General features: G+C 40.0%; 1 protein-coding gene across 1 annotated transcript; it reads right to left on the bottom strand.

Moving 5' to 3' along the window:
• Positions 1 to 7,014: 7,014 nt before the first annotated feature.
• Positions 7,015 to 25,042, bottom strand: pink1 (PTEN induced kinase 1). The gene is made up of 8 exons (XM_059951965.1): positions 24,595 to 25,042; positions 21,223 to 21,642; positions 18,912 to 19,018; positions 15,983 to 16,165; positions 14,470 to 14,633; positions 13,688 to 13,815; positions 13,300 to 13,536; positions 7,015 to 8,124 (listed from the first exon to the last, which is right to left on the bottom strand). Exons 1-8 carry the CDS (start codon positions 24,904 to 24,906, stop codon positions 7,810 to 7,812), a joined length of 1,866 nt encoding a protein of 621 aa, XP_059807948.1. The 5' UTR covers positions 24,907 to 25,042; the 3' UTR covers positions 7,015 to 7,809.
• Between the last annotated feature and the right edge of the window lie 1,666 nt (positions 25,043 to 26,708).

Raw genomic sequence — 26,708 nt, forward strand, 5'->3', positions numbered from 1 at the left:
AATTTAAAATACACCGTTAATTCCCATCGTGAAAAGCTTTCACACAGATTTCAAAGGACCAAGAAAGAAAAATGCACACATTAACACATTGCTGCAACCTCTTAAAGGTTATAACAGCACATTTCTCTTCCTCCCCTTCCTTCCTTTCTTTCATCTCTCTAGTCATGTGGCCACACTTTACATAGAAAACCATTCACACTTTAAACCATTTTAAGGTTCCTCAAGGTTAAACTGTTGCCGTAATATTCAGTTACAAATTGACAACACTGAAGAAACATGTTACTCTAAGACCCTAAAACAAAGAAATATTCATCAACCTACAATACTTTAAATCAACTTTAAACTTTAAAGCATGAAATCCCGCATTAACCAAAATTCCAACATATCTGACCCTTCTGCAACTCAAATCTCTGATTTTTGTTAGGATTGAAATTACATGAACCGTTTGCTTTACAGTCCCGAGGGTAATGACCCAGGTGAAACAGCAGATTTGAGCACTGAGAGAGTCCTGACGAAGGGTCTCGGCCCGAAATGTTGACTGCTCGTTTCAACGAATGCTGCCCGACCTGCTGAGTTCATCCAGCTTGTTTGTACGTGTAGATTTGAGCGCTGTACTGTTCCCAACAACAGCTTCCCTGATTGGGCGAAGGCACACTCCAGCAATGTGTTACTTTCTACGATCTCTTCTGCTGGCTTCTCCCCTGACCTGCATTTCCCTCACACGATATCCCGTGTACTTTTCTCGAAAGGAAAAGACTTCAGCTGCCTGCAGCTCCCTCTCCCATGCTCTAATCATTTTAACCATCCATGCCTCAGTATGTGCAGGGTCACTGGGATCAAACAGTTCCAACATCTTTCTAGAATCGGCAGTACCATGAGACACTAATGTTATTAACCATCCATGTGTGGGTTCTGGCTCTAAATGATCTCCATCTAATGGTGATCCATACATGCCTCGGAACACCATCCACAGGTGGGACACAAATGAAACGGGGCGTTTTCCTTTTCTCTGGCAACATTTATGTAACTGATCAATTGGGTCCCAATTTTTATTACCCATGAGTCAATATCACATTAATTCCTCGTTTATTCCCTGAGCATGTCGCTGTGCTTGGCAAAGCAGAGTGCAAGTTCAGATGCAAGCACCTTATAATTAATTTCCTATCTTCATTTGTCGCCTAGTCTGTGCATTGTTCTCTGGCAATTAATTACTTGGAACAACTCTAGTCATCCTTGGGCACATACGTCCCAATATCCTTAACAACAATCCTCAGCTGCTGTACCCTGAATGGGGTACTGCGTGTTAGAAGCCCATATTGCTCCTCTCTATGCAGCAAGTTGGCTCTGCAGCTTTAAGCGCTTAGTATTATTTCCTGTGCTACTTTTTTTTCATGTGCTGATTTCTCTTTTTAGATCAGGGAAAGACACACCCTGCACCATCTTTTACTTTTGTTACGTACCCGTAACTGGGTCACTTAGCAGCAAAGATAGAGAGGTCCATTGAAGTCTGATGGTACTATTTTTAAACAGTATTTATTGATAAAAATACACAAAAATAATATCAATGCAAACATACAGATAATATACGACGTCAATACTAAATCTAAAAGCGCGGGTATAATAATAATCAATAAGAAATAGCTCTATCGTTGTCTAGGGGATAATGTATTATCCGATGGAAATATAAAAGTCACTCAAGTTTATTCAAGCTGTAGCTTTTCGGTTGGAGAGAAAGGCGGAGGTTTAACTTGCCCATTCCTTTTATGATGTCAATCCTTTGAGAGTCGTTGGGGACTGGTTTCCCCTTTGTGGTTAGCTAAAGCCGTGCTTCTGTGGTAAAGGCCCACTGATTCCGAGGCAAATGGAAAAGGACGAACGTGGGCTTTCCACCAGCTTTCATTGTTACAGGAGTTCTAGCATTTCTTCTGGTGCGTCTGAAGGGGCTGTTCCCCAGACCCTCTTTTATCCTGACTCACAGGGTCTCAGATGTCAATCAGGTTGGGATGATGCAATCCCTCCTCCAACCCCCCACCCCTCGGTTCATTGCCTGGGGGCTTCGATGCATCCTACAGTATTCAATACACAATTCCGTCTCCAAGAGACAATAGCCGTTATCAATGGTTCCGCCTTTCGGAGGCCAGGACACATTCCAAACTCTTTGTGGATTCTGCATGTCTTCCTCTCATTTCCTGGGTGTCCTGAACTGACTTAATAGTGATCTTGCGATTCTCAAAAAGGAGGGGGCCATGGACGTAACACTTTATCCTTATTTAGTTCTATTTACATTTATTAATATTCTATCAACATACCAGTTTTCACTACAGTGTCCTGTTGTGTTTTAATAAGTTTAGTTCCGGCACTTGGTGTCCCCCTTACTTACCCTTTCATTATTGGATAGTTTACTAATTTCCTTTCTCATATTACTTCAGAAAACTTACACGTGTTTCCGATGCTAGGTTGACCAGTACAAGTGCCCCTGACACAAAAAAAACATTCAATACATTTGTGCACATGCGTCCCAGACACTAGGCCGACCTGTACCAGTGACCCCGACACCAAAAACTATCCAAATCGTTGGTGCACATCTCTTTCCTGTGTCCCAGACGCTCGGTCGACCTATAGTGTTCATCTCTTTTCTTACTCAAAGTTTCTGTCGTCACATCAGAATCACGAGGAGAGAAACTGATCCACTCAAGGCCATAGCAGTGTGTAGGGTAAAAGCGTGTCAAAACCAAAGTCAAGCTGCAAAGGGTAAAAAAGCTTTACCTTCAGCAGCCACTGCTCCCGAGTTTCCATAAGGCGGATCTGTCCTTGGAATTTCCCACATCGCTGTCACACTTCAACAAGCGGTCTTGGTGGGACCTCCAAATTCTGTCATGTACCGTTCAGCTATGTCTTCTAATTTTCAGAAATAAACTACAACAAATTCAGACAGGATCATATTATTAATGCATTTATTATTTTCCTTCCAAGGGGAGGTATAATTCCAATCACAAACAAGTGAAATCTGTAGATGCTGGAAATCCAAAGCAACACACACAAAATGCTGGAGGAACTCAGCAGGCCAGACAGCATCTATGGGAAAGAGTACAGTCCACTTTTTGGGCCGAGACCCTTCAGCAGGACTTCCAACCAAGTTTCGTCTGAAAAAATGGCTGCGATCATATGATTCAACCAAGACTCTTCCATATGTTTTCTTTCACAAGAGAACAGTAATTAGATTGATCCATTCAATAACTATACATTCCTCGGTAATCTCATTTTCACATTTGTTCTCTCAGAAGCTCTATACTGTTGTCAAAACATTCCCTCTGGTGATAAAACAAATCACCTATCATAGAAAAAACAGCTTCTTCCCATAAAACACAAACTTGTGTAAGTTTTCCCAAGCAGACCAGCCCACACCTTGGGATTTCATAGACTCCAGCTATGAAGTTACAAATTCATAAAAACTTCAGGGTTACAGATATATTTCCGTAGAACCCATTTTTAAAAAGACCAACAAACACCCAATGTGCAGAGAGAGGTAAAGAAACTAAATCAGGCAAACCATGAAAGCAAGCGAGAGCATTCAGAACGAAAACAAGTCCATAGACACGAAATCTGGAGCAGGTTCACAGCCTCAGCATCACGGAGAGCAGAGTAAACATTGCAGGACAATGAGTAGAACTGGCCGGACCCTTGCCCCCAGATCTGATGCCTTTTCAATCCATCTGGCCTGACATTCAGTAAAGACAGGAAACAAAATCTCCTCCATGAGTATGCTCAACATCAGTGCTCTGCAAAACTGTGCTGCCAGCTCACTAACATGCTCCCTATATACTCAACTGTGTGAGTAAATTATGCACTAACTTCATTTATAAGTTTGCAAATGCCACCACCACAGAGGGTCTTATCTCAACCAAATGAGACAGTGTACAGGAAAGCCTAGTGGCACGGTGTCAAGTCAACAACTTACCCCTCAATGTCAGTAAAATAAAAGTCATTAAATTCAGGAAGTCATTAAGTTCACACCCCTCTGTATCAATAGTGCTTTCGGGCAGATGGCTGAGAGCTTCAAGTTTCTTGGTGTAAGTACAGCCAACGATTTGTCCTGGTCCAGCCACAGAAGCACATGTTCCCAATGACTCTTACCAATTTTTAAAGATGTATCACACCTTGGTACAATGATTTCCCAGCCGCAAGATATTGCAGTGTTGAATGCAGCCTTGTCATTGACACAAAACAAGTTTCCCTGCTTTGACTACATCTATGCTTCCTGCTACCTCGGGTCTTCTCCTAACAGAACATTGGGAGTACATAGTGCCAGACACAAAGACAGCTTCTATCCTATTATCATAAGACAGAATCATAGAAAATTACAGCGCAGAAACAGATCTTTTGGCCCATCTAGTCCAAACTGAGCCATTTAAACTGCTTACTCCCATCGACCTGCACTGGGACCATAGCCCACCTGTGTACCTACCCAAAATTCTCTTAAAACGTTGAAATCGATTTTGCACACACCACTTGCACTGGCAGCTCGTTCTACACTCACAATCCTCTGAGTGAAGAAGTTTCCCCTCATGTTCCCCCTAAACTTCACAGCTTTCACCCTTAACCCATAAACTCTAGTTGTAGTCCCACCTAATCTCTGTGAAAAAGGCCTGCTTGCATTTATCCTATCTATACCCCTCATAATTTTGAATAACCCTAACAAATCTCCTTTCAATCTTCTATGTTCCAAGGAATAAAGTCCTAACATTCAATCTTTCTGCATAACTTCGGTCCTCCAGACCTGGAATGTGAGGGTCACTAGTGAACTCAAGTGCTGGAATCATAGAGCCTTTAGCAACTGAAATAAACTAAAGATTTATTACAGAAATTAACAAGAAAAAGCTAACAAGTCCACAGGCAAACTGTACAGAATCTTGATGAACTGAAATCACTCCTGATACACAAAAGAATTTGGTCTGAGTTACACCGGAGAAGGAACCACAACGTCACAACAAAGACAGGTTGTTATCTCCCCCTGAAGTACACCCTGGGGCATGTAGGAATTTTGGACATTGACATTACCGTGCCAATGTAATGATCCCAAATTGATTAAAAAGTGATAAATACTAAGTTTAACAATCCCCATGATCCCAAATGAGATATCTACAAAACAAAGTGAAAAACCAGGGCTAGTGCAGAGACAATTAGACAGAAAAGGACAATGTACACACTCACCAGGTGACATTGAGAAAAATACAGTCCACTTACTGACAAAAAATTTTTTCTTAAAAACAATCAAGGTTGTGACACAGAACATTTTAACAGACCTTTCACACACTAAAAGACAAACTCTATTTCCCAGTCTACCTTCGGGCCCTTGTACTTTAATTGCTTATCTGCACTTTCTCTGCAACTACAACGCTGTATTCTACATTCTGTTCTTACAATCAAGATGTAATTATGTATGGCATCCCTTCTCTCAGTTCCACCATCTCCCATGCATTAGTTGTCAGGGTGAGACTTTTCATTCCAGAACTAATGAGATGTCTTCCTTCTTCAAAGAAATGGGCTTCTCTTTCTCCACCATCAAATCTGCCCTCACCCGCATCTCTTCCAGTTTGCGCACGATTTGGAGGATGATGTGTCTGTTCCATTTTTCATTTGTTTTGTATGGGGAGGTGGGACTTGAGTGTTGATGATCGTGCTGCCTTTTTTGGATTCTTGGCTACTCGGAGAAGAATTTCAGAGTTGTATACTTTGATAATAAATAAACCTTTGAATGCCTGTCCTTACCCCAACCTCCCACCAGGGATAGGGTTCCTCTCCTACCATCCCACTGGCCTCCGCATCCAGCACTGTAACTTCTGCCGTCTCCATCAGGATCCAACCACATCATTCCCTCACCCCCACTTTCTGCAGGGATCGTTCCCTACATGACTCCCTTAACCATTCGTCCCTCCACACTGATCTCCGTCCTGCACTTACTCTTGCAAGTGCCACACCTGCCCCTGAACCACCTCCCTCACTACTATTCAGGGGCCCCAAATAGTCCTTCCAGGTGAGGCAACACCACCCATGAGTCTCTTGGGGTCATGCACAGTATCCAGTGCTCCCGGTGTGGCTTCCTGTATATCAGTGAAACCCGACATAGATTGAGAGACCACTTCATTCAGTACCTATGCTTCATCTGCCAGAAAAAGCAGGATCTCCTAGTGGCCACCCATTTCAATTCTACTTCTCATTCTGATGTGCCGATGGCATGAACATTGGTTTCAGAAATTTCCAGTAATTGACACCCCCCTTCGCTATTCCTCTCTCCCTTTCTCATCTCCAGCACTTTTTGTGTGTGTTAAGATAACAAATATGTGGCAAAGTGGGTCAGTGATTATCTGAGCAATGAAATGAAACAATTGTAAATAATTGCCTGAGCAGATGATGAATGATCCATCTTAATATGTATATTGTGCAAATAAGGAGGGCTTAATATTATGTTCAAATGTTTAATGATCTTGAGTTTCCAGTTTGAAAAGGAACTCCTTCCTGATTTTTGTTTTAAACACAAAAACTGAACACTGAGATCTCAAATGGAAGCAAAAGGTGCAAGTCGATCTTTTGGTTCAAAACCCTGCATCAAATACTGAGAAGGAACAGAAAAAGGTTTCTAGTATATATTCATATGAAGGGAAATGGGGTAGGTGATAGTTGGAACCAGATAGAGAGGAGGTGATTGATGTTTAGAACCAGATGGGTTGGGGGTGGGGAGAGATGGGGTATTGGAGGGATGGAGAAATAATTTTTCCCAATTTCAAGTTTCCCACATCCCCATTGTTCTCCATCTCCTCCCCCACCACATAGACTTAAGAGTATACTCTTTGTTCATCTCTCCCCTCCTCTCCCCTCAACCTGACCCGGTTCCAGCATTCATGTTTCCTTTTGTCTCCAATAGGTTTTATAGTTCAATATACTTCCGAGAATCTGTTTAAGTCTCACATAGGAGAGTAGGCAGTACAAGAAAGTAAAGAACGAAAATGAGATCATTGTTCAAAATTTCAATTTTTTTTTACTTAAATCAGTTTAACAGAGCTATATTGCAAATACAAACTGAAAACATATGTCAATCAGTATGAATGCCAAGTCATTAGCTTAATAGATTTCACAATGCAGAAATCACAAACAAGGAAAATAGTGCTTAGATTACATTCAAGATCAATCAGACTTTCCACGCACTGAATTAATAGCTCACATCTGTAAACTTTTTCTTCCTTCCCTAAAATCTCAAGTGTAGAACTCCTAACGTCCACTTTCTTCCTACAAGGTAGATATTAAAACATTGGGCCTTTGTGACATCACCTGTGCTACTTAAACAATGTCTTCACTTCACTCACCTTTTACAACTTGATAAATGCTTGCACTTTGTGTCATGGACAGCTTTCTTTAAAAATGGGAACAAAAAGTAAGAGATTAAAGTGTTATGTGCCAGGATAGGGGTTTTTAAATTAAAGTACATTTATTACCTATGTCATCATATACCACCCTGAAATTCACATTCTCAGGGTGAGGTACAAGCAATGCAAAGTTACCTGAGCAATGAACTAAACTCCATTTCAAATTAACATTCTTCAGGAAACAGGAAATAAATGTGCAAGTTTATTATTAACTAACTGTTCAAGTTCTACAGAAGCCAATTAAGGATACCCTCCTTGGTGCCAGTCATGAACGGCAAAAAAACTATTTACCTCTAACTACTGCTCCACCATACGCCCCAATTCATTAAATGCACATTCATCTTTTTAATTAGGAGCTAAATTCAGTGCCTTATTTCTCGACCTGTAATTAGTAGCATTTGTTTCCTCCCAATTCAGTTTTGGAACCCACAGGATTATTGGTGAACTTCAGTTGTTTTTCCCCAGCTAGCAGTAGATCCAGTGTCAGGTTTAGATCTTCAAAACTGAGATTTGCCAAGAAGTTCCTCTTCAGTTCGGTCTGCACTGTTGATTCACAACTCACTGTAAACTGCAGGCAGGTGGGCAGAAACTGGTAGCAAAGCCAGTCAAATAACTCCTCCGCAGTGATTTCTGCTAAAGCGAGAAGCTCTGAATTCCACAGTTGTAGGTGCAACATGTTTGCGGCAATTCTTGCTGATAGGCGCTATAAATGGGAAGAAGAAGAGTGAAAAGCTGTATTTATAGTCTATAGTAACACTGAGATTACAAAGCAAATTGTAAGAGATTTTAGGAGGCTTATGTAGTGGAAAGTAGCAAGTGAACAAGAATCATAGCAAAGCAATTACATGAATTTAAGATTAGAAATCTTAAATTCTGGAATAACATACCCAACACATGAAAATGAATAGCAGCCAAGAATTCCAATTATATTATTTTAATAATTTGAAGAGGATACATTGGTTGTAATCTTCCAGAATTCCATAGATTCTAGAACAGTTCCCACTCATTGGAAGGTAGCAAATGTAACCGCATTATTAAAGGAAGAAAGGAAGAAGACAAAACTACAGAGCAGTCAGACTGAAATCTGTATCAGAGATAAATGTAAATCCAATAAGGAAATGGCAACATAGCACAGAAAATAACAAGACTAGACACAATCAATATGTATTTCTTTAGGGAAAATCATGCTTAATAAACCTGTTCATTTGTGTTGAGGTTTCATCTAGCACAGTAGATCTAGAAAAAGTTATGTGGGGTATTTGAACTTTCAGAAACCCAAGGTGCTGCATGACATTATTAAACAAAATTAGGGTCTACTGTATTAGTGGTAATTTATTAGTAGGGATTGAGATTTGTTATTGGCCAAAAAATCCAAGGAGTAAATACATCATTTTTCCATTGGGAGGCTGAGAGTCATGGAGTACTGCAGATATGGGTGCTGGGACACCAACTGTTTACAACTGAAATCAATAATTTAAAAAGGAGGTGAACCAAGTGCAATACATTCAAGTTTGCTGATGGTAGAAAGCTGATGGCAATATGGCTCTGGATCATTGGAATTTCTTCTGGGGAAGGTACGACCTGAACAAAGGGGACGGGTTGCACCAGAACAACAGGGGAACCAATATCCTCACAGGCAGGTATCCTACAGCTGTTTGGGAGGGTTTAAACTACCTTGGCAGGGGGATGGGAACCAGAGGCACAGGGTTGAGGATGGTGCAATTGGTTTACAAACAGAGCTAGTGTGTAGTGAGACTGCTAGCAAGGACAGGCTGATGATAGGGCAAAATTGCAAATCATAGACATCACAGTTACAGATTGGCTTGCATGACGTGTTGATATCACTAAATCATGGCTGAAAGATTCTAGCTAGCAGCTTAACGTCCAAGGATAGACATCGTTTTGAAAGGATAGGTAGGTAGGAGGAGGGGGTGGTGTGGCTCTGTTGGTAAAAAATGAAATCAAATCATTAGAAAGTGACATAGGATCAGAAGGTGTAGAATCATTGCAGGTCAAGCTAAGAAACTGCAAGGGTAAAGAGATCCTGACTGGAATTACATACAGATCTACAAAGAATAGCAAAAATGTGGTTTACAAATTGCAACAGGAGATAGAGAATGTATGTCAAAAGGGCAAAGTTATGACAATCATGGGGGATTTCAATATGTAGGTATATCATGTTGGTGTTCAGTCCCAAGAGGAGGGAATTTGTAGAATGCCCATGAGATAGTTTTTTTAGAGCAGCTCATGATAGAGCCTACTACGGGATCAGATATTCTGGATCTGGCATTGTGCAACAAAATGGAATTGATGAGAGAGGTTAAGGTAAAGGAATCCTTGGGAGGCAGTGGTCATAATAGAATTCACCATGAAATTTGAGAAGCTAAAGTCAGATGTATCAGTAATACAGTGGAGTAAAGGGAATTACAGAGACACGAGAGGAGCTGGCCAAAACTTATCAGAAAGGAACACTAGCAAGGATGACAGTGGAAACCTAGAAACATAGAAAACCTACAGCACAATACAGGCTCTTTGGCCCACAAGGTTGTGCCGAACATGTCCCTACCTTAGAAATTACTAGGCCTACCTATAGCCCTCTATATTTCTAAGCTCCATGTACCTATCCAAAAGTCTCTGAAAAGACCCTATCGTATCCACCTCCACCACCATTACCGGCAGCCCATTCCACGCACTCACCACTCTCTGTGTAAAAAAAACTTAACCCCTCTGTACCTACTCCCCAGCAACTTAAACCTGTGTCCTCTTGTGAAGCAGCAATGGCTGGAGTTTCTGGGAGCAATTGGAAAGATGCAGAATAGATAAATCCCAAAGAAGAAGAAATATTCTAAAGGCAGGATGATACAACAGTGGCTAACAAGTCAAAGCCAACAGAAAAGCCAAATAACAGGCATATAACAGAGCAAAAATTATTGGGAAGTTAGAGGGTTGGGAAGCTTTTTTCAAAAAAGGCAACTAAAAAAAAATCAGAAAGGAGGAAAAGATGGAATACAAAAGTAGGCTAGCCAATAATTTTTAAGTGGATACCAAACGTTTTTTTCAAAAACATGAAGTGTATAAGAGTGGTGAGAATGGATTTCGGACAGCTGGAAAATGATGCTGGAGAGGTAGTAATGGTACAATAATCAGCAGTTTTGGGTCCCTTATCTAAGAAAGGATGTGCTGACATTGGAGAGGTTCAGAGGAGGTTCACGAAAATGATTCCAGGATTGAAAGGTTTATCACATGAGGAGTGTTTGATGGCTCTGCCCTGTACTCACTGGCATTCAAAAGAATGAGTGGGGATCTCATTGAAACCTATCAAGTGACTGAAAACCATTGAAAGGCCTCAATAAGTGTTCATGTAGAGAGGATAATTCCTATGCTGGGTGAGTCTAAGACCAGACAACATAGGCTCAGAATAGAGAGACACCATTTAGAATGTAGTTAAGGAGGAAATTCTTTAGCTAGAGAACAGTGAATCTGTGGAATTCATTGCCATAAGTGGCTTTGGAAGCCAAGTCATTGGGTGTAGTTAAGACAGAGGTGATATTTTCTTGATTAGTTAAGGGCATGAAGAATACGGAGAGAAGCCAGGAGATTGGGGCTGAAAGGGAAATGGGTCACCCATGATGGAATTACAGAGCAGACTCAATGGACCGAACAGACTAATTCTGCTCCTATACCTTACGGGCTGTGAGGAAGTTACTATGAAGCCTCAGAAGACAATGCAAGTTAAGTCAGTGAATGAAAATGCACTTGGCAAATTACAGGAAATAAATGGAAAGGTAGAGCTTTTTTAAAAAATGATGAAAGGTTAAATGTTGGCATTCAAGTGGATGCATTTATACACAATCACTGAGAGCCAATATGTAATTAGGATGACATACAGTTTTTCATTGCAAAAGGTTTGAGTACAAAAATAGAGTCACCTTGTTCCAAGTGGACAGGACTCTGGTGAGACTATATCTGGAACAGTTTACCTTAGGAAGCATGTAGCTGTGACATGGGGATGACAGCGAGTATTTACAAGTTTGATCTCTGCAATGGCAGGTTTATCACAGTTGAGGAGAGATTATGCAGACTGGGTCTATACTCTCATATTTAGAAGAATAAAAGTAAAAAATTAAAATGTAAAAAATATTTACAAAGTAGATACGGGAATGATGCTTCCCCTGACTGGTGTGTCTCAAACCAGAGTGACAGTTTCAAGGAATTAACTGTTCAGGTTAAAGAGAAAAGAAATTTCGTCACACCCTAAAGATCCTGAGAATCCTCAAATGCCAAGAATATTCATGACAGTGACTTGGAGAATTTAAAATGTCAAGGGAATCAAAGAGATATTGCAAGAAATTGATGCCCCACATTAATCATCTTACTAATTGGGGGAGGGGAGGGAAGTAAGCTCCTCACAAACATCAAGGTATATGACTAAATTGGAAAACTGTTCCACAGGTCAGTCAAGCAATAGTCAGAAAATCCTTCTGGTGAGGAATGTACTCAATCAGATCTTGGTGATTTATATACCACAGCCTGTTGTCCAGTGATCCCAGCTGTAAAGATATTACTCTAGAATAGGGGTTTCCAACCTTTTTTTATGTCATGGACCCCTACCATTAACTGAGGGGACCATGGACCCAAGGTTGGGAACCTCTGCTCCAGAACAAGATGAAGCTGGAGTTTGGTTCTGACATTGATTAAGCTGCCACATTTTAGTATACACTGTAACTTTAAATTTGTGGCCCAGCAAGGCTCCACATTTAAAAGTAAAATAATGAATGAGATAGAAAACAAAAGTAAATTCAAGAACTACCTACCACATTCTCCAACTGGAATTAGTACAGAGAAAGGTTGCTATTTGCATTATTACATACAAGTTCAGATTAAATTCCAACAAAGATAAATCTACCTAATGACACAACAAAATGCTGGGAGTTACTCAACAGGTCAGACAGGATCTATGGAGGAAGAAAGAATAACCTCCATCCTTCTCACTTAGACCATAAGACACATGAGCAGAATTTGACCATTCAGACCATCAACTCTCCTCAACCATTTCATTATGGCTGATGTATTTTCCCTCCTTGTAACCTTTCATGCCCTGCCTAAGTAAAAATCTCTCAATCTCCACCTTAAATATACACAGTGACCTGGCCTCCACAACAATCTGTGGCAATGCATTTCATAGATTCACCATCCTCTGAATAAAGAAATCCCTCATCTCTGTTCTAAATGGTCATCCCTCTGTTCCTAGGCTGTGCCCTCTGGATCTAGGCTCCCTTACTACAGGGGACGTCCTCTCCATATCCACTCTGCCTAGGCCTTTCAACATTCAATAGGTTTCAATGAGATCCCCCAACCTGTCCTTCTAAATTCCAGCAGGTACATGCCCAGAGCTATCAAATGCTCCTCCTACAATAACCCTTTCATTACCAGAATTCTCTTGAACCTCCTCTGAACTCTGTCCAATGTCAGCACATTCAACATCACATTTGCCTTCATCTTCCCTCCCCCACCTAGTTTCACCTCCCAGCTCTTTCTTCCCCCCTCCACCTCCTTTTTCCCTCTTCTTTTCTAGTCCTGATGAAGGGTCTCAGCCCAAAACATCAGTTCTTTATTCCTCTCCATAGATGCTGTCTGCTGAATTTCTCTTTTGGGGGGGGGGGGGCCGGGGGGGTTGCGGTTTTTATTACTCTGGATTCCCAGCATCTGCAGAATCTCGTGTTTATTTATGGATGAACATGTTAGTGATCCTAAATTAGACCGAGTTACAGAACATTACCTTAAAATGTATCATTTTAACCATGCAAGGATAGGAAAGTGTATTGATCTCCTACAGAAATTGTTAATAAATAATTTTGGATGTAATTACTGTACTCACTTTCTTGGGGTCTCTGCACAACAAAAGCTTCACCACCTGTCTCACATTTCTATGAATGTAGTTTGGCAAAGGTGGTAGCTTGTTCTCTTCATAATTCCTGCTCTCCAGATAATTCATTCCACGTGGATAAAAGGGATTCGGAAGTCCCAGAATCTCATAGGCTAGTGTACCCACTGTCCAGGCATCAGATTTGCTATAATCAATGGATGCTCTGGGTCCAGGCACTGCTGTACAAATCTGTAAAAAGGACAAGAGCAGGGGTTTGATTTAAGCCATTGTGCATCAACATTCACACTTGTTTTGAATGTTGCTGTGAAAATGCATGTTGCGACTCAAACACAAACCATGCACAAGTGCCAGGTTCGTTTTGTGCTCCCCCAGCACTTACCTCAGGAGCCATGAGACAGGTATTTCCTCCCCGGTCAACCTCCATACTGGTAAAGGGAAGCTTCAATCCACGATCACAATTTGCCAGACAGCAGCCAAAATCTGTGATCACTAAACGTGGCCAGCCAACTAAACAGTGGACAAAAATAGAAGAATTGCATTTATATTTTTGCTTCACAAACTGCCTTTATTAAAAAAGTTACAACTGAGGGCAAAGTGATACAAAAACTTTCTGAAACATGTTTAAGCAAATGCCTCCTGGGGTATCATAGAAATAGTATGGTGGGTACTGCATGAATAATTGACAGTAAACACTTTCATCTTTTACAAAAATGTAAAACAAATTTATATTGTATACATAAGGTCAGATCTTGCCCCTATATGGTAGTATGTTTGGGAATTCTGCACAAACCTTGTACTTCTTACCTTCATTTTCTTTGATGAGTCATGAAAAGTTTGCAAGTCTCTTTTAGAAAAAAAAAGGAGCGAAGAAATATTTGTGGTAGTGGGATAAAAAAAAACTTCAAAATGATGAAGCCACTACACATAATGTCTCCTTTTAGTTAGACATCGGTATATAATCAGCAATGGTCTCTATGCCATTCACTGAACTGCTGTTGTATAGATTGTATTTTCAATTTTTGTGAATGTTATACTTTACCATTGTTTATTCTTTCCTGTTAAGATTTTACTGAACATTTTATTGAACAAAAATTGTTTAAAGTCATTAAAAGTTTCAGAAATACTAACCTTGATAGTTTACAAAAATTTCCTTGCCCCTACCTGAATCGAACTCCACCAGAATATTATCAGCCTTCAGGTCTCTGTGTGCAATGCCATTCTGAACCAGATGATCCACTCCCTCTAGTAACTGAAGAATCATCTGCACAGCATACCCACTCCAGGGGCTGCACACTTCCAAGTACTGCTTCAGGGTACAAGGATAGCTAAGATACAAATGACAACTATCAGCTACAATTGGTTTGTCCAAAATGTACTGAAAGCCTGTTAAGAGATCCCACATCCACAAAGGCACCCAAAAATTTAACAGCACCTCATTGCATCGGCCCAAGGCCTTTTCTTCTACTTTCATTTTCTCCTCCCACACCCCCCCCAACAATAAGGAACTGATTCTTGATTCAGAGATGCTCCTTTGTTCCAAAATCTGATTTCTTTAAAACATAATGTCAACAAAGCATGCAAGCGAATTATGTAGCCATGGAAACTTCAAAGTAAAGTTCTACGTTAAATCAATCTCCTCTGTGCACAGGAATGAAGGTATAGATCCCCAGCATGTGCATTCCAGTCCTATTGTCACAGAGATCAGCAAACTCAATATAGAACTGATGATCAGAGTCATGTGAAGCCATGGAAGCAGGTGGTGGATGGTCACCACCAGCTGGTGCATATCACAAGTCTTGCTTATGCGACCATTGATAGGAGGCAAATTTTAAAGAGTATGGTTAATGGCTGGGATCAACCATCTTATAAAGACACTGCCCAGAAGGAGGCATTGACACATCACTTCTGTAGAAAAATTTGCCACGAACAATCGTGGAAAGACCATGAATGCCCATGTCATACAACATGGCACATAACAAACAAACAAATATGCCACAAAATCCCAACCTATTCTTTTTTTTAATTGCAGTTCACAGCATGTTTTGCTCAAGAACTAGTCCTTGGAATGCTGCAACAAAACCCTATCCCAAGCTGCTTACAATACTATTACCAAGCATAGTGTGAGTATTAACTGAAATTATCTTAAGTATGAGCAATTATAGCTAATAGATCTCAACAGTTTTTCATTCATTCCTGAGACAGCAAGAAAGGAGCAACAGTGAATCCACACACATGCAACATCCAGTAGCTATAAAAATCACATGTATAATAGATCTGACTTGTGTACGGATTGCAAGTTCCTCGACAGGTATTGTAGCCCCACAGCTTTAATACGGTCACCATTTTGCAAAGATAATTTCTTTTTAAACAAAAGATAGACAATTCAGATAGATATAAAAAGAGGTCTGTGTAATAATCTAAAAATCAAAACCTTTCACATTGCACCATTATTTATAGTATTGTTCCAATATCAATGCAAGTTCTGTGAATCAAGAGGTAGAATACCTATATCCTGCTTATGTATGGTTATAGGCCCTTATGTTCAAAAACTCAGTCCATCTCTTGTGTTCTACACTGTGGCATATACTCATCCGTTCTATCATGGTCAGTTCAGGCTGCCTTCCCTTCCAATGTCAAGCACGTTCAGTCAGTAAGCATGGTTTAAACTACTTACCTTTTCATCACCAGAAAGAGGGTGTGGCTGCATCCAAACCCATTGGGATTCAAACTTTTGGGCAGTACATCAGGATACTCCTCCCATGCTCCGGTCAACAGAGGAAATTCAGCTGTAAATGCCCGGACAATCTGGATAATGTTTGGATGTGGTTTCAGCTTCCTCATGTTATAATAGGAGGATCTAACCAAAGTAAGAGAGAAAAATCATCTAGTTCAGGAGAAAATTACAACTAATGTCTGTGGCCTAGTATCTGTAGAAGAGATAACATTCAACATTATACCTTAATTTTTTTTGCATTTCCTGTCATTGCTTGTTTATCGATGTACAGATTTTGTAGGGTCATAGAATCTGACAACATACAGAGATACTTTGACCTAACTTGTTTATGCTGATTGTGATGCTCATATCACGAATTCCCGCTTTCTATCCTTTCACAGACTTACTTTTTGTTTTCTGTAAAAACTTGTTTTTACAGTAATTCTTTCAATTCTGAAGTGTCCTGACATGAAACAATAATTTACTTTCCTATTTTACCTTATTACTGAATTTTCTTTTTCTACTTAAAATATTTCAATTGAAATTGCTGTTGCACTCCAACAGGTTGGTGGAGTTGCATTATTCACAGAATTCCTATCTCGACTCATGGTTTTTTCACTCCATGAATGTTTGTGTATGCAAACTTCAATCCCAAGTAGAGTAGCTCTAGTTCTGTTAACTTGTTCAAGCTTTGGGGGGTGGGGGGGGGGGGAGATCTTCCTAATTTCTTCTCTAATCTTCTACTGATTACGTTTAATCAATGTCCCTTAATAAACCTCTTTTGCATCCTCTCCAGCACTATCACATCTTTCCTATACATGTGTTGATGAGAACTCAATGTAGGACTCAAATTATAAGAAACAATTGCTAAAAGTAATATTGTCATTAACATTCCTTGCCAGCAATGTACCTTAGTTTTTGTTTGTATTTCCTGTTATTGCAGTTTATTGATGTACAGATTTACAGGGTCATAGAATCTGACAACACGAAGAGATACTTGTCTCAAATCGTCTATGATGATTGTGATGCTCATGCCACAAACATTTTAATGTCTCCATCACCTCATCATTCTGTATGGAGAAACTCACCTCAAATCTTCTTCAAATTCTCAAATTGTAGATTGCCCTACCTGGGAAAAAGACTCTGATCATCAACCCCTTCTTCCATGTTCCTCATAATCTTATAACCTCTATAAGATCAGCCTATAACATTCCACTGAGAACAAATCCAGTCTATCTAATCTCATTACATAATGAAAACTCTCCATTCCAGGCAACATCCTAGTGACCATCTTCTACATTTCTTCCTAATATTACGACGTCCTTCTTGTAGTGCAGCAACAATAACTGTAGATATGACTGATGCGTCTATTGTACAGCTGCAAAACTGTTCCAACTGTAACACCTCACATAAATTCTCTTCTGTAATCTAGCCATTATGTTGCTGTTTTCAGAAAACTATGAACTTGTAGATCAAATAGATTTTATCTTTTTGTATATTAACACCAAGATTCCTGCCATTAACTGTATGTATCCTGCCAGCATCTCTAAATACACTGTCTCACATTTGCCTGGATTAAATTCCATCTGCCGCTGCTCTGCTCAAATTTCAGCTGATCTATTTCCACTTATACAACCTACAACTCCACCAATATTAATGTGTAATTGTGTTCTATCTCTTGCGGTCATTGTAGTACCTTTCTTACAAGTTCACATTCTGACTCCCATCGGGGGAGTCTCATCATGGGCATTAGCCTCCCCAGCATAGAGGACACCTTCAAAAGGTGATGCCTCAGAAAGGCAGCATCCATCATTAAGGACTCCCATCACCCAGGAAGTGCTCCTCCATCAGGGCGGATATACAGGCGCTTGAAGACATACACTTAATGTTTTAGGATCAGCTTCTATCCCTCAACCTTTCTGGACAATGAACCAACCCATGTACACTACCTCACTATTTTTGCACAATGAGTATATATATTCTTATTGTAATTTATGGTATTTTCACTGTAATGCAGTCATGAAACAAACTTCACGACACATTAGTGATAGTAAACCTGATTCTGATATACTAGAAACTTATATGTTTAATATTTCTCATCTCTACTGAGACTGATTCTATATCATGATTGCAGTGAGCTTGTCCTTTATTAAAGAACTACCTCACTTAGCCTTCTACGCATCTGTCTTTGGTTACCTAGCGACCATGTTCCTGTAATGGTTTATTTAACTGAATACGTTAATATATTTGATTCAATTTGCATGGTCGCTTGTATAACCTTTATCACTTCTAGTCCTTTTGCCAGTCATGTGAAATGTGTGTTCTGATTATCAATCAATGATGTTGTCATTGGAAGTGATGGTCTAATGCCCATCTTAGTGTTTTATACACTATAGGGCATAATTGGCCTAAAACCACATTACAAATTAGGACAAGGGAACAGTCGGGAAAGGTTTAAATTAGATTGTCAAATGGGTTGGAATCCAAGGATACAATCAGAAGGGATAAAGCTAGGATGGAAATAGAACACAGGGGTTCCGCTCAGGAAAACTCAGAGGACAGAGAGAAAGAAAAAGGCAGAAGTACAGTTTATCAGTAAGGGACAGAGGATACAAGCACAAATGTATTCTAACAGGAGTCAGAATGAAGAAAATGGATAAAATAAGACTAAAGACTAGCTAAATTCTCACAGCATTTTAAATAACAAACAGAAATTTTCTCTGCACTTTTACTTTAAATCAGACAAGCAGGTAAACTTAGATGACTGAATGTAACAGAAAAAGAAAAATCCACCCCATACCAACAGAATTTAACCTGCTGGTATATCTACAGTCATTTATTTCAACATATTCATACTAAAAACAGGCATTAATAAAGCACCAATACATACAGAACTAATCCTTTGGCTTTATTAAACTCTCCAGATAAAGCATTAGGGATGGTTGGCACCAACTCCTTCCCCATTGTTCTCAGGATAGCATCACTGGATGACTCTGTCTGCAATGAGAAATTTACAATAAGGAGCTTGGAGGGTGGGGGGGGGGGGGGGGGGCATCCAGTTTAAGATCGCACCACATAAGCTGGGCGACAACTGACTGGTAGTTCATTAAGCAAGAAATACACTTAATACTTAATAACACTTTTTCCTATTAAGTGATTACCGCAAACAATGTAGAGGCAAATGAAGGCCAGGCTGACTCGTGGCGTTCATGTGCAAAGCAAAATCTGAGCATGGCATGCTTGAGAAGAAGAGGTTGGAGTGAAGTTGAGGCATATTCAAATGTGTGTGAGTCAGAACCAGAGATGGAGTTGGAGCAAGTGGAGAAATATTGGAGCAGAGTTGTTTTGGAGCCTAAACCAAGAGCAAAGTTGGAGCAATCTAAGCACCAGGCCGAATTGGACAGGTAGGCTACAGGTCGGAACTCGGTGGCGGAGTCCTGGGTCCCAGTGTGGGACACAACCCGGTGCTGGCCCAGATGGACTGAAAAGGTGGGTGTTGCAACCGCAGGTGAAGGCTGTGCCGCTTCTGCTCGCTGCTCCGCTGAGGCTGTAAGACTGCTCCGGGCTTCATGTCTGCAAGCTTTGCAGCGATTTGCCCCACTGTATAACAAATTGAGGTTGAGGCTATGGGCTTCATGTCTATGGGCTTATTTTTTGATCTACATGCTGTTATTTGCTTTTACTGTTTGCACAATTTGTGTTCCCCCCAACACACTGGTCTTTTTTTTAAGCTAGGTTTTCTCAGGTTTCTTGCTTTGAGGCTGCCTGTAAGCAGACAAAGCTCAAGGTTGTATAATTTATACATACTTTGATAATAAATGTACTTTGAACTTCGATATCATGGCAATAGTATTTTGTCACCTAATAATCTTCATTATATGAGGAACCAGAATCAAGACACAAAGACGTAAATGCAAGCCATGACCCCACTCAGAAATCTACAAATTGTTAATAAAGTTTCCAACAAATGATCTCTTTTCTTGCATTAAATTTGATACTTTAACTAAAGCAAGTAGTGTATTAGTGGCTGTTTTGTAAATTAAAGAGGACTATGTGGAGAAAAAAATACAAATTTGACTTCAGTACCTGGTGGGAGTATAGAAAAGACCCAAATACCCCTTTCCCCTGAGACATAAATGGAACTTGATTCAGTTCCCAGTAGGTTCCTTCCTTGCTGAGAGAAGTGTTGATGTGAGGGAAAATTGAAGTCAGATCTCCTTGGTTTGCAGTATTAGAGGAGTCAGAGATATGACACAGAAACAGGCTCTATAGCCCCCCAAATCCATGCCAACTATCAACCACACTTTTTACATTAAGCCTACCCTAACTGCTTTTTTCTCTTAATACATTCCCATCAGTTCATCTCTGGACTTTGTGGAGAAAACTGTGGTACTTAAGAGGAAACCTACATTGTCACAGGAGGAACACTCAAACTTTGTATGATCAGCACCGAACCCCAGTCAGAGCAGCAATGATGTCACTGGGCATTTCTAGGTGAGAAAAGTGCTAACTGTAAGATAACATCTCTACAGCCACCTATTAGTCTGAAGGAATGATCTATCCTCTGCAATTGATTTTGGTACCACTTAGGAAGAGTTTAAGCGTTCTGCTGTATGGACCCAAAGATGAGGAAAATGCCAGTGGTCAGGTCCCTATGTACAGTGTGCAGAATCCAACTGCTGTCGATACTTTTGTTATAATTATTTCTCAATCCTACTGTCTCAGTTTTTCTTGAAATAATTTTGAGATTTATGTTACTGAAAGTATATGCAGCAATTGAAAAAAATTCTCCCCCCCCCCCCCCGCATTTATTTATTTACAGATACAGTATAGAACACGCTCTTATGGCCCAATAAGCTGCACCACATAGCAACCTACATATTTAACCCTGGTCTAATCACAGCTATTTACAACATCCAATTAACCTACTAACCAGTACACCTTTGGACCGTAGGAGGAAAGTGGAGCAGTCACAAGAAGAATGTACAAATTGCTTAGGCTCAGCCTCAGAATTGAACTCCAAACTCCACGCTGTCATAGTGTCATGCTAACCACTACGCTATGATCTGTATTCAAGCTCAATTCTAATACTGCACAAGCCTAAATAGTAATCTTTAGTTTGAGCTCAGATGGGGAATTTTCATTGTAAATCATAAATACAAGAGATTCCGCTGATAACTGCAAATATCTGTTTAACTCACGTTCAAGTTCCAAAGCATTTTTAAAGCCAGAGGGTGGCTAGTGTCTCCCAGGGGCCCGGCTTCCGGTAAGCTGGTGTCCTCCACAGGTCCAGAAGGTGGATCCCTCTCCAAAACTACAAAACTCAGACTTGATGATTCCTGCGAAATTGTTGAATTATTTATTATTTCGGAACAAATGCTGGAGATATCTGGTACAACAGCAGCTTTCTTTTCCTCATTTTTACTTTCCGGCTGTCGCTCCTTTGTCATTATTTTACTGCTCGATTTTGGATTGGCTCCTTCAGAGATAAAGGCCTTGTATACAGCTGCATTACATCCTTTTCCAAGGGGGTCTCCAATCTTGTAATCTTCTAGACAATGGCCAATAGTGGGCAAAGGTACAGAGTTTTCATACTTAGTTTTCTTTCTTTTAAATTGTGTCTGCCAAATGGAAAAAAACCAGAAAAACAAATTTATTAAGAGCAAGGCACAAACTGTAATCAATGGGTGGAAATGGAAATATTTTAAAAAGCACTTTGTTTTAAATGAATTAAAAACCTTCAACTAGCTTTGCAAGCAGCACTGACAAAGTTTCAAGGCTGCCACTAGCACTTTCATTAGTCCACAGAATTAAGCTGTCACCCTTTACCACTAGCTTTCAGGACAAATGTCCTTTTCTTTCAATGATAATGTTACTGTTGTTGTTATGGATTGGACAAATGAGTTTATGGATTGTGGATTCCGCCCCCCCACCAGACTTCAGGTTTTTATATTCTTTGATTTTTGTCCATTTCTTTTCCTGTTGTTTGAGGGGAGGGAGGTTGGCAGTTGATGTTCTTCTTGTGATCTATTAGATTTTTTGTGTGGGGGAGGGGAATTTGGAGGTCAATGTTCTTGTTGCGTTTTGAGCGGGGGGGAGTGGGGTTTGGGGGTTGACGATTGAGATGCCGTTCTTTTTTGTGTAGGGAATGGGTTTGGTGTTTCTCTATACAACTTCTATGTTCTTTATTTTGTGGCTGTCTGGAGAAGACAAACCTTAGAGTGTTGTAGTTTGTTGTGCCCCACGCAGAAGATTCTTCAAGAAGTGTTAAACTTTAATTTGCAAATCAAAGCTTAGAAAGTCAGTGAGCTAGTCACTGATTGCCCACCGGTCCTTGGACATAGCATTTTTTATAGCAATCTCCTGGTTTAGTTGCATTAGCATATCCAATCCAATACAGTTGCGTATCACCAGTACATCAGCTCCTGACTTCCCACTATTGTTTCTACCCATTAACTTAATCATGTTCTAATCTACTTTTTGGGCCACATGTTACTTCATCCCTGGCCACAGTTATCTCTTAGCTAGCCTCTCATTAACACACTATTATCTTCTTATATGGCTACATTCTTAAGTCACTGATGTGTTCAATAGTACAGAGACAATACAGAGATCTCAATAAGTTGGATACATAGTAAGTATAAGTTAGCTACATTCTCAAGGCGTTGATGTGTTCAATAGTACAGAGACAAAACAGAGATTTCATTCTCCTACTAAATTGGATACATACACAGCAAATAGCAAATACAAAGCTGACTACATAGTTTTGGTACACAGCAAACAGTGCAACTTTATACTCCAATAAGAGTTGCATATGGATAAATGACCCTTTGAAATGATCCAAGGTATACCTAGGCATCATCCTAAATAATCAAAACGGATGTATGACAGGGATCTTGCTAATTTCTTAGTGACATTTCTTCTAAATTTTTAATTTGTTCCACCACCCTTGAAAAGGTATAGAATCCCCCTTTTGAAATACTAGCCCACAGGCAGCAATTAATTCCACATTATATTGGTCAAATCTGATATTAAATAAAGGAGCATTCAAAACAGTATCTAGAAATGATTGGATTCTACAAGTATTAGAAAAGTTTCAGTGATCACTTAACAGTTAATGGAACAGTAATTTCCAATGACTGCGAGTAGCAGAATGTACAGATGGGTGAATCTTGGATCAGAGAAGATTTAAGGAAGTCCTGATAGATGTGTTGACAACAATAAAACATCCAAGCAAAGCAAATACAAATAAATTGTTCCCATTTAAGAGTACAGAACCAAAAGGGCACAGATTGAGGTAATCAGAAGAAAAACCAAAAGACACATGAAAGGGGTTAACACACACACACATACACACATCCCTACTCATAATTAGCACTGCATGGACAAATCAATGAACCAAAATAAACTTCAAGAGAACCAGGGAATTAAATAAACAGGATTGCTATTACAAAAAGAAAAATTTAATCAGCTGAATGGGTTCTTTCACTGCTGTAATGATTCTACGAAATTAGAAACTAATGTCTTAAGTGGATTTTTCTTTCAGTAACTCAACAAGGTAATTGGCGCTGAGCTACATGAATTTGGAGCAGTAACATGAAAGAGATTTATTATACATGCAAGTAAATTTTAAAGCCGTAATAAATCTGTTATTGTCAGCCAAGTTTTCTTGCACTGCAAATGTAGAATCTCAGATGTGAAAAAAAACAATGATCAACGCAAATTTACAATGTCAGCGTGTAACTCGCTTCAATTTACAGCGAATAGAACCAGCGACTAGTCAAGAAATCAGACAGTGGTGGCATATAAAATTGCTATTCGCCGCAAAATTGATGTTGAGAAATATCATGGTTAATTAAATCCGTAGTTTCCATCAGACACGTGTCGTGGTTACTTGAAATGACCAGGAGACGCAGACAATTCTTCGAGAAGTTTAAACCTTTATTTGCAAACAAAGGCTGAGGCAATCAATGAACCTGTCACCGAAAGCCCACCGAGCTCCGGTGTACAGCATTCTTTATAGTAATTTCTTATCTCAGTTACATTTCGGTTTCATCAGCATACCCAATCAAGTTTTAATTGCATATAATCTATCCATTAACTAATCAATCGCTCTTGCCCAGCTCTCGGTGCGCCACCATTATGTTTCACCCGTTCGCATTGGGGCCTTATTCCTGGCCAAGGTTATGTTTTCCAGACAACCTCCCTCACATTACATTCCTGCTCGTCCCATCCTGTCCGACACCGTTATCTCATACTAAACAAAGGTTGAGTGTAATACATGGGGTATATTTCCGCTAATAGTGCTGCTAAACAGGTGTTCTGTAAGTGCCATAATATGCAGCTAAGAGAGTGCAATGTATCTAGTTAAAACAACACATAGCAAAATGTGTCTAGTAAAATAATACATAGTAATATTCAGTACCTAGAAGTGATTACATAGTATAGTAAATAGCTAATACATAGTGATTAAATTTCAGGTATATATAATGATTATGTCAGGTACATTTCTCAATACACGCGAAACTGGGTACCAAGACGACGTAAGGGAATTTGGTCTGAGATTCCTTTACCTGCAACTGGTCGCACACAGTAGTGTATGCCCTTATCTCCTCCGCCTGCTGTTCGACGAAACCCAGGCCCAGTCCGAAGGCCAGCAAGGTCCCGCGGCCCCGTCCAAACGCTTGGCGCTGCAGCTGGGCGGCCAGGCTGCCAACCGAGTGGCGGAAGAACCGGTAACGGGCTGGCAGCACGCACTGAAGCGGCTGCCTGACCCGAGGCCGCAGAACCGGGGCGCTCGGCCCGACCCTGACCGCGGGGGTGACATGTGGCAAGGCCAACCGGCCTAGCTGCCAGCCGCGGGCCAGCAGCTTGCGCATCGACATGCCGGAAGCTTAGAAGTGGACAAGGCGACACTTCATCCCCGGGGACCGGCCACGGTGTTGCTGCGTCAACCGCTCGGCTCTCGACTCAGGTGATGGCCGGCGAGAGCGCAATTGTGAGCGCCACCTGGCGCTGTCGCCGTGGCAACAGCCCAATAATAAACAGCTCCAGGCCTAGGGCCTACCAACAAACGTCGTAACTTCTCCTCCCGGGGCATACCGAAAACATCTCCGCCCTGCTTCAAGGTAATGTCCTGTGCCTGGCCTAGCAAATGCGGGGAAGAGGCCCCATCCAGCAGAAAAGCGCAAACCGTGATCACTCGAAATGAGCCAATTTAGAAAGTCGGCAAATTACAGCCAACTGCTTGACACATGTCACCTCAGGAACGTTTTCCTTTCGTTTCATAACAAGTAAAATAAGTAGCTGTGTCGAAATAGTAATATAATGGCAATCTAATTATTCATTTTTTGAAAAAAGTTGTTTTCTTCAGTAGGTTCCCACTTTTTTTGTGTCATCACGACTCAAATACAGATTTTTGATCTTCCATTTCCCCTTCACATTCCCGCATCTTGCAGTCCTGACGAAGGGTCTCGACCCGAAACGTTGACTGCTTCTTTCTTTTTAAATCTTTTTATTAATTTTTAAGCAAACATAAATGAAACATGAATACAAAGAGTTTGAGAGTACATAGTTAATAGTTTAAGCAGAGATTCAAATATATAATAATCAATATATATAACCTCCCAAACTCATAGTATTTATGAACAAAAGAAATAAAAAGAAAAAAAAAACAAAAAAAGAAGAAAAAAAACACTAACCAACATGGGCCATTGCATAATGTCAGATATATACAGTAGTGCCAATAACTCCGAACCTCTATCCAAATAATTACGGATAATAAAAGTGAGGTTTAGGAAAAGACAATTTAACTCATATGAAAATGTTGAATAAATGGTCTCCAAGTTTCTTCAAATTTAACTGAAGGATTTATGCTGATGACTTATTACTTTTTCTTTCAAATCTGTCTACATCCTTACCTCCAATGTTTTCACTTCTTGACAAGTTTAGCCAGCTCTCTGAATATAAACTTAATTTACATAAGAGCGAACTTTTCCCAATTAATAAAGAAGCACAAGAATTAACATTTCGTGATCTCCCTTTTAAAGTAATAATCAATTTACTTACCTTGGGATTACAGTCACAAGGAAGTTTAAAGATCTCTTTCATGAAAATTTTGTCAATTTTTCATATACTATAAAACAGAGTCTGTTACAATGGTCACCTCTATCTATGTCTTTGGTAGGTCGTATTAATGTTGTTAAGATGTATGTTCTCCCTAAACTTTTATATTTACTTCAATCAATCCCAATTTTTATTCCTAAATCTTTTTTTGATTCCTTAGACTATATTATTTTGTCATATCTGTGGAAGAATAAGCGCTCTAGAATTAATAATCTCCAAAAACCTAAAAAAGAGGGTGGCATGGCTTTACCTAACTTTCGTTTATATTATTGGGCAGCCAATATACGTTGTGCTACCTTTTGGTCATTTTTCCATAGCCAGCCCGAGTGCCCTAATTGGGTGGCAATGGAGTTGAGCTCCACTAAAGAATTATCTATCTCTGCACTTCTTGGCTCTGTACTCCCTTGTAGTTTGTCCAGATTAATAGTTAATCCTCTTGTTAGACACACTTTGCGTATATGGGCTCAGTTTAGGAAATTTTATGGTTTCCATGGTTTTTCCTTTTCTAGCCCTATCTTACATAGTCACTTTTTTTTAACCTACTACGTATGACTCAGCATTC

The sequence above is a fragment of the Hypanus sabinus genome, chromosome 27 (genome assembly GCF_030144855.1).
Source record: "Hypanus sabinus isolate sHypSab1 chromosome 27, sHypSab1.hap1, whole genome shotgun sequence".
NCBI classification, from domain to species: Eukaryota; Metazoa; Chordata; class Chondrichthyes; order Myliobatiformes; family Dasyatidae; genus Hypanus; species Hypanus sabinus.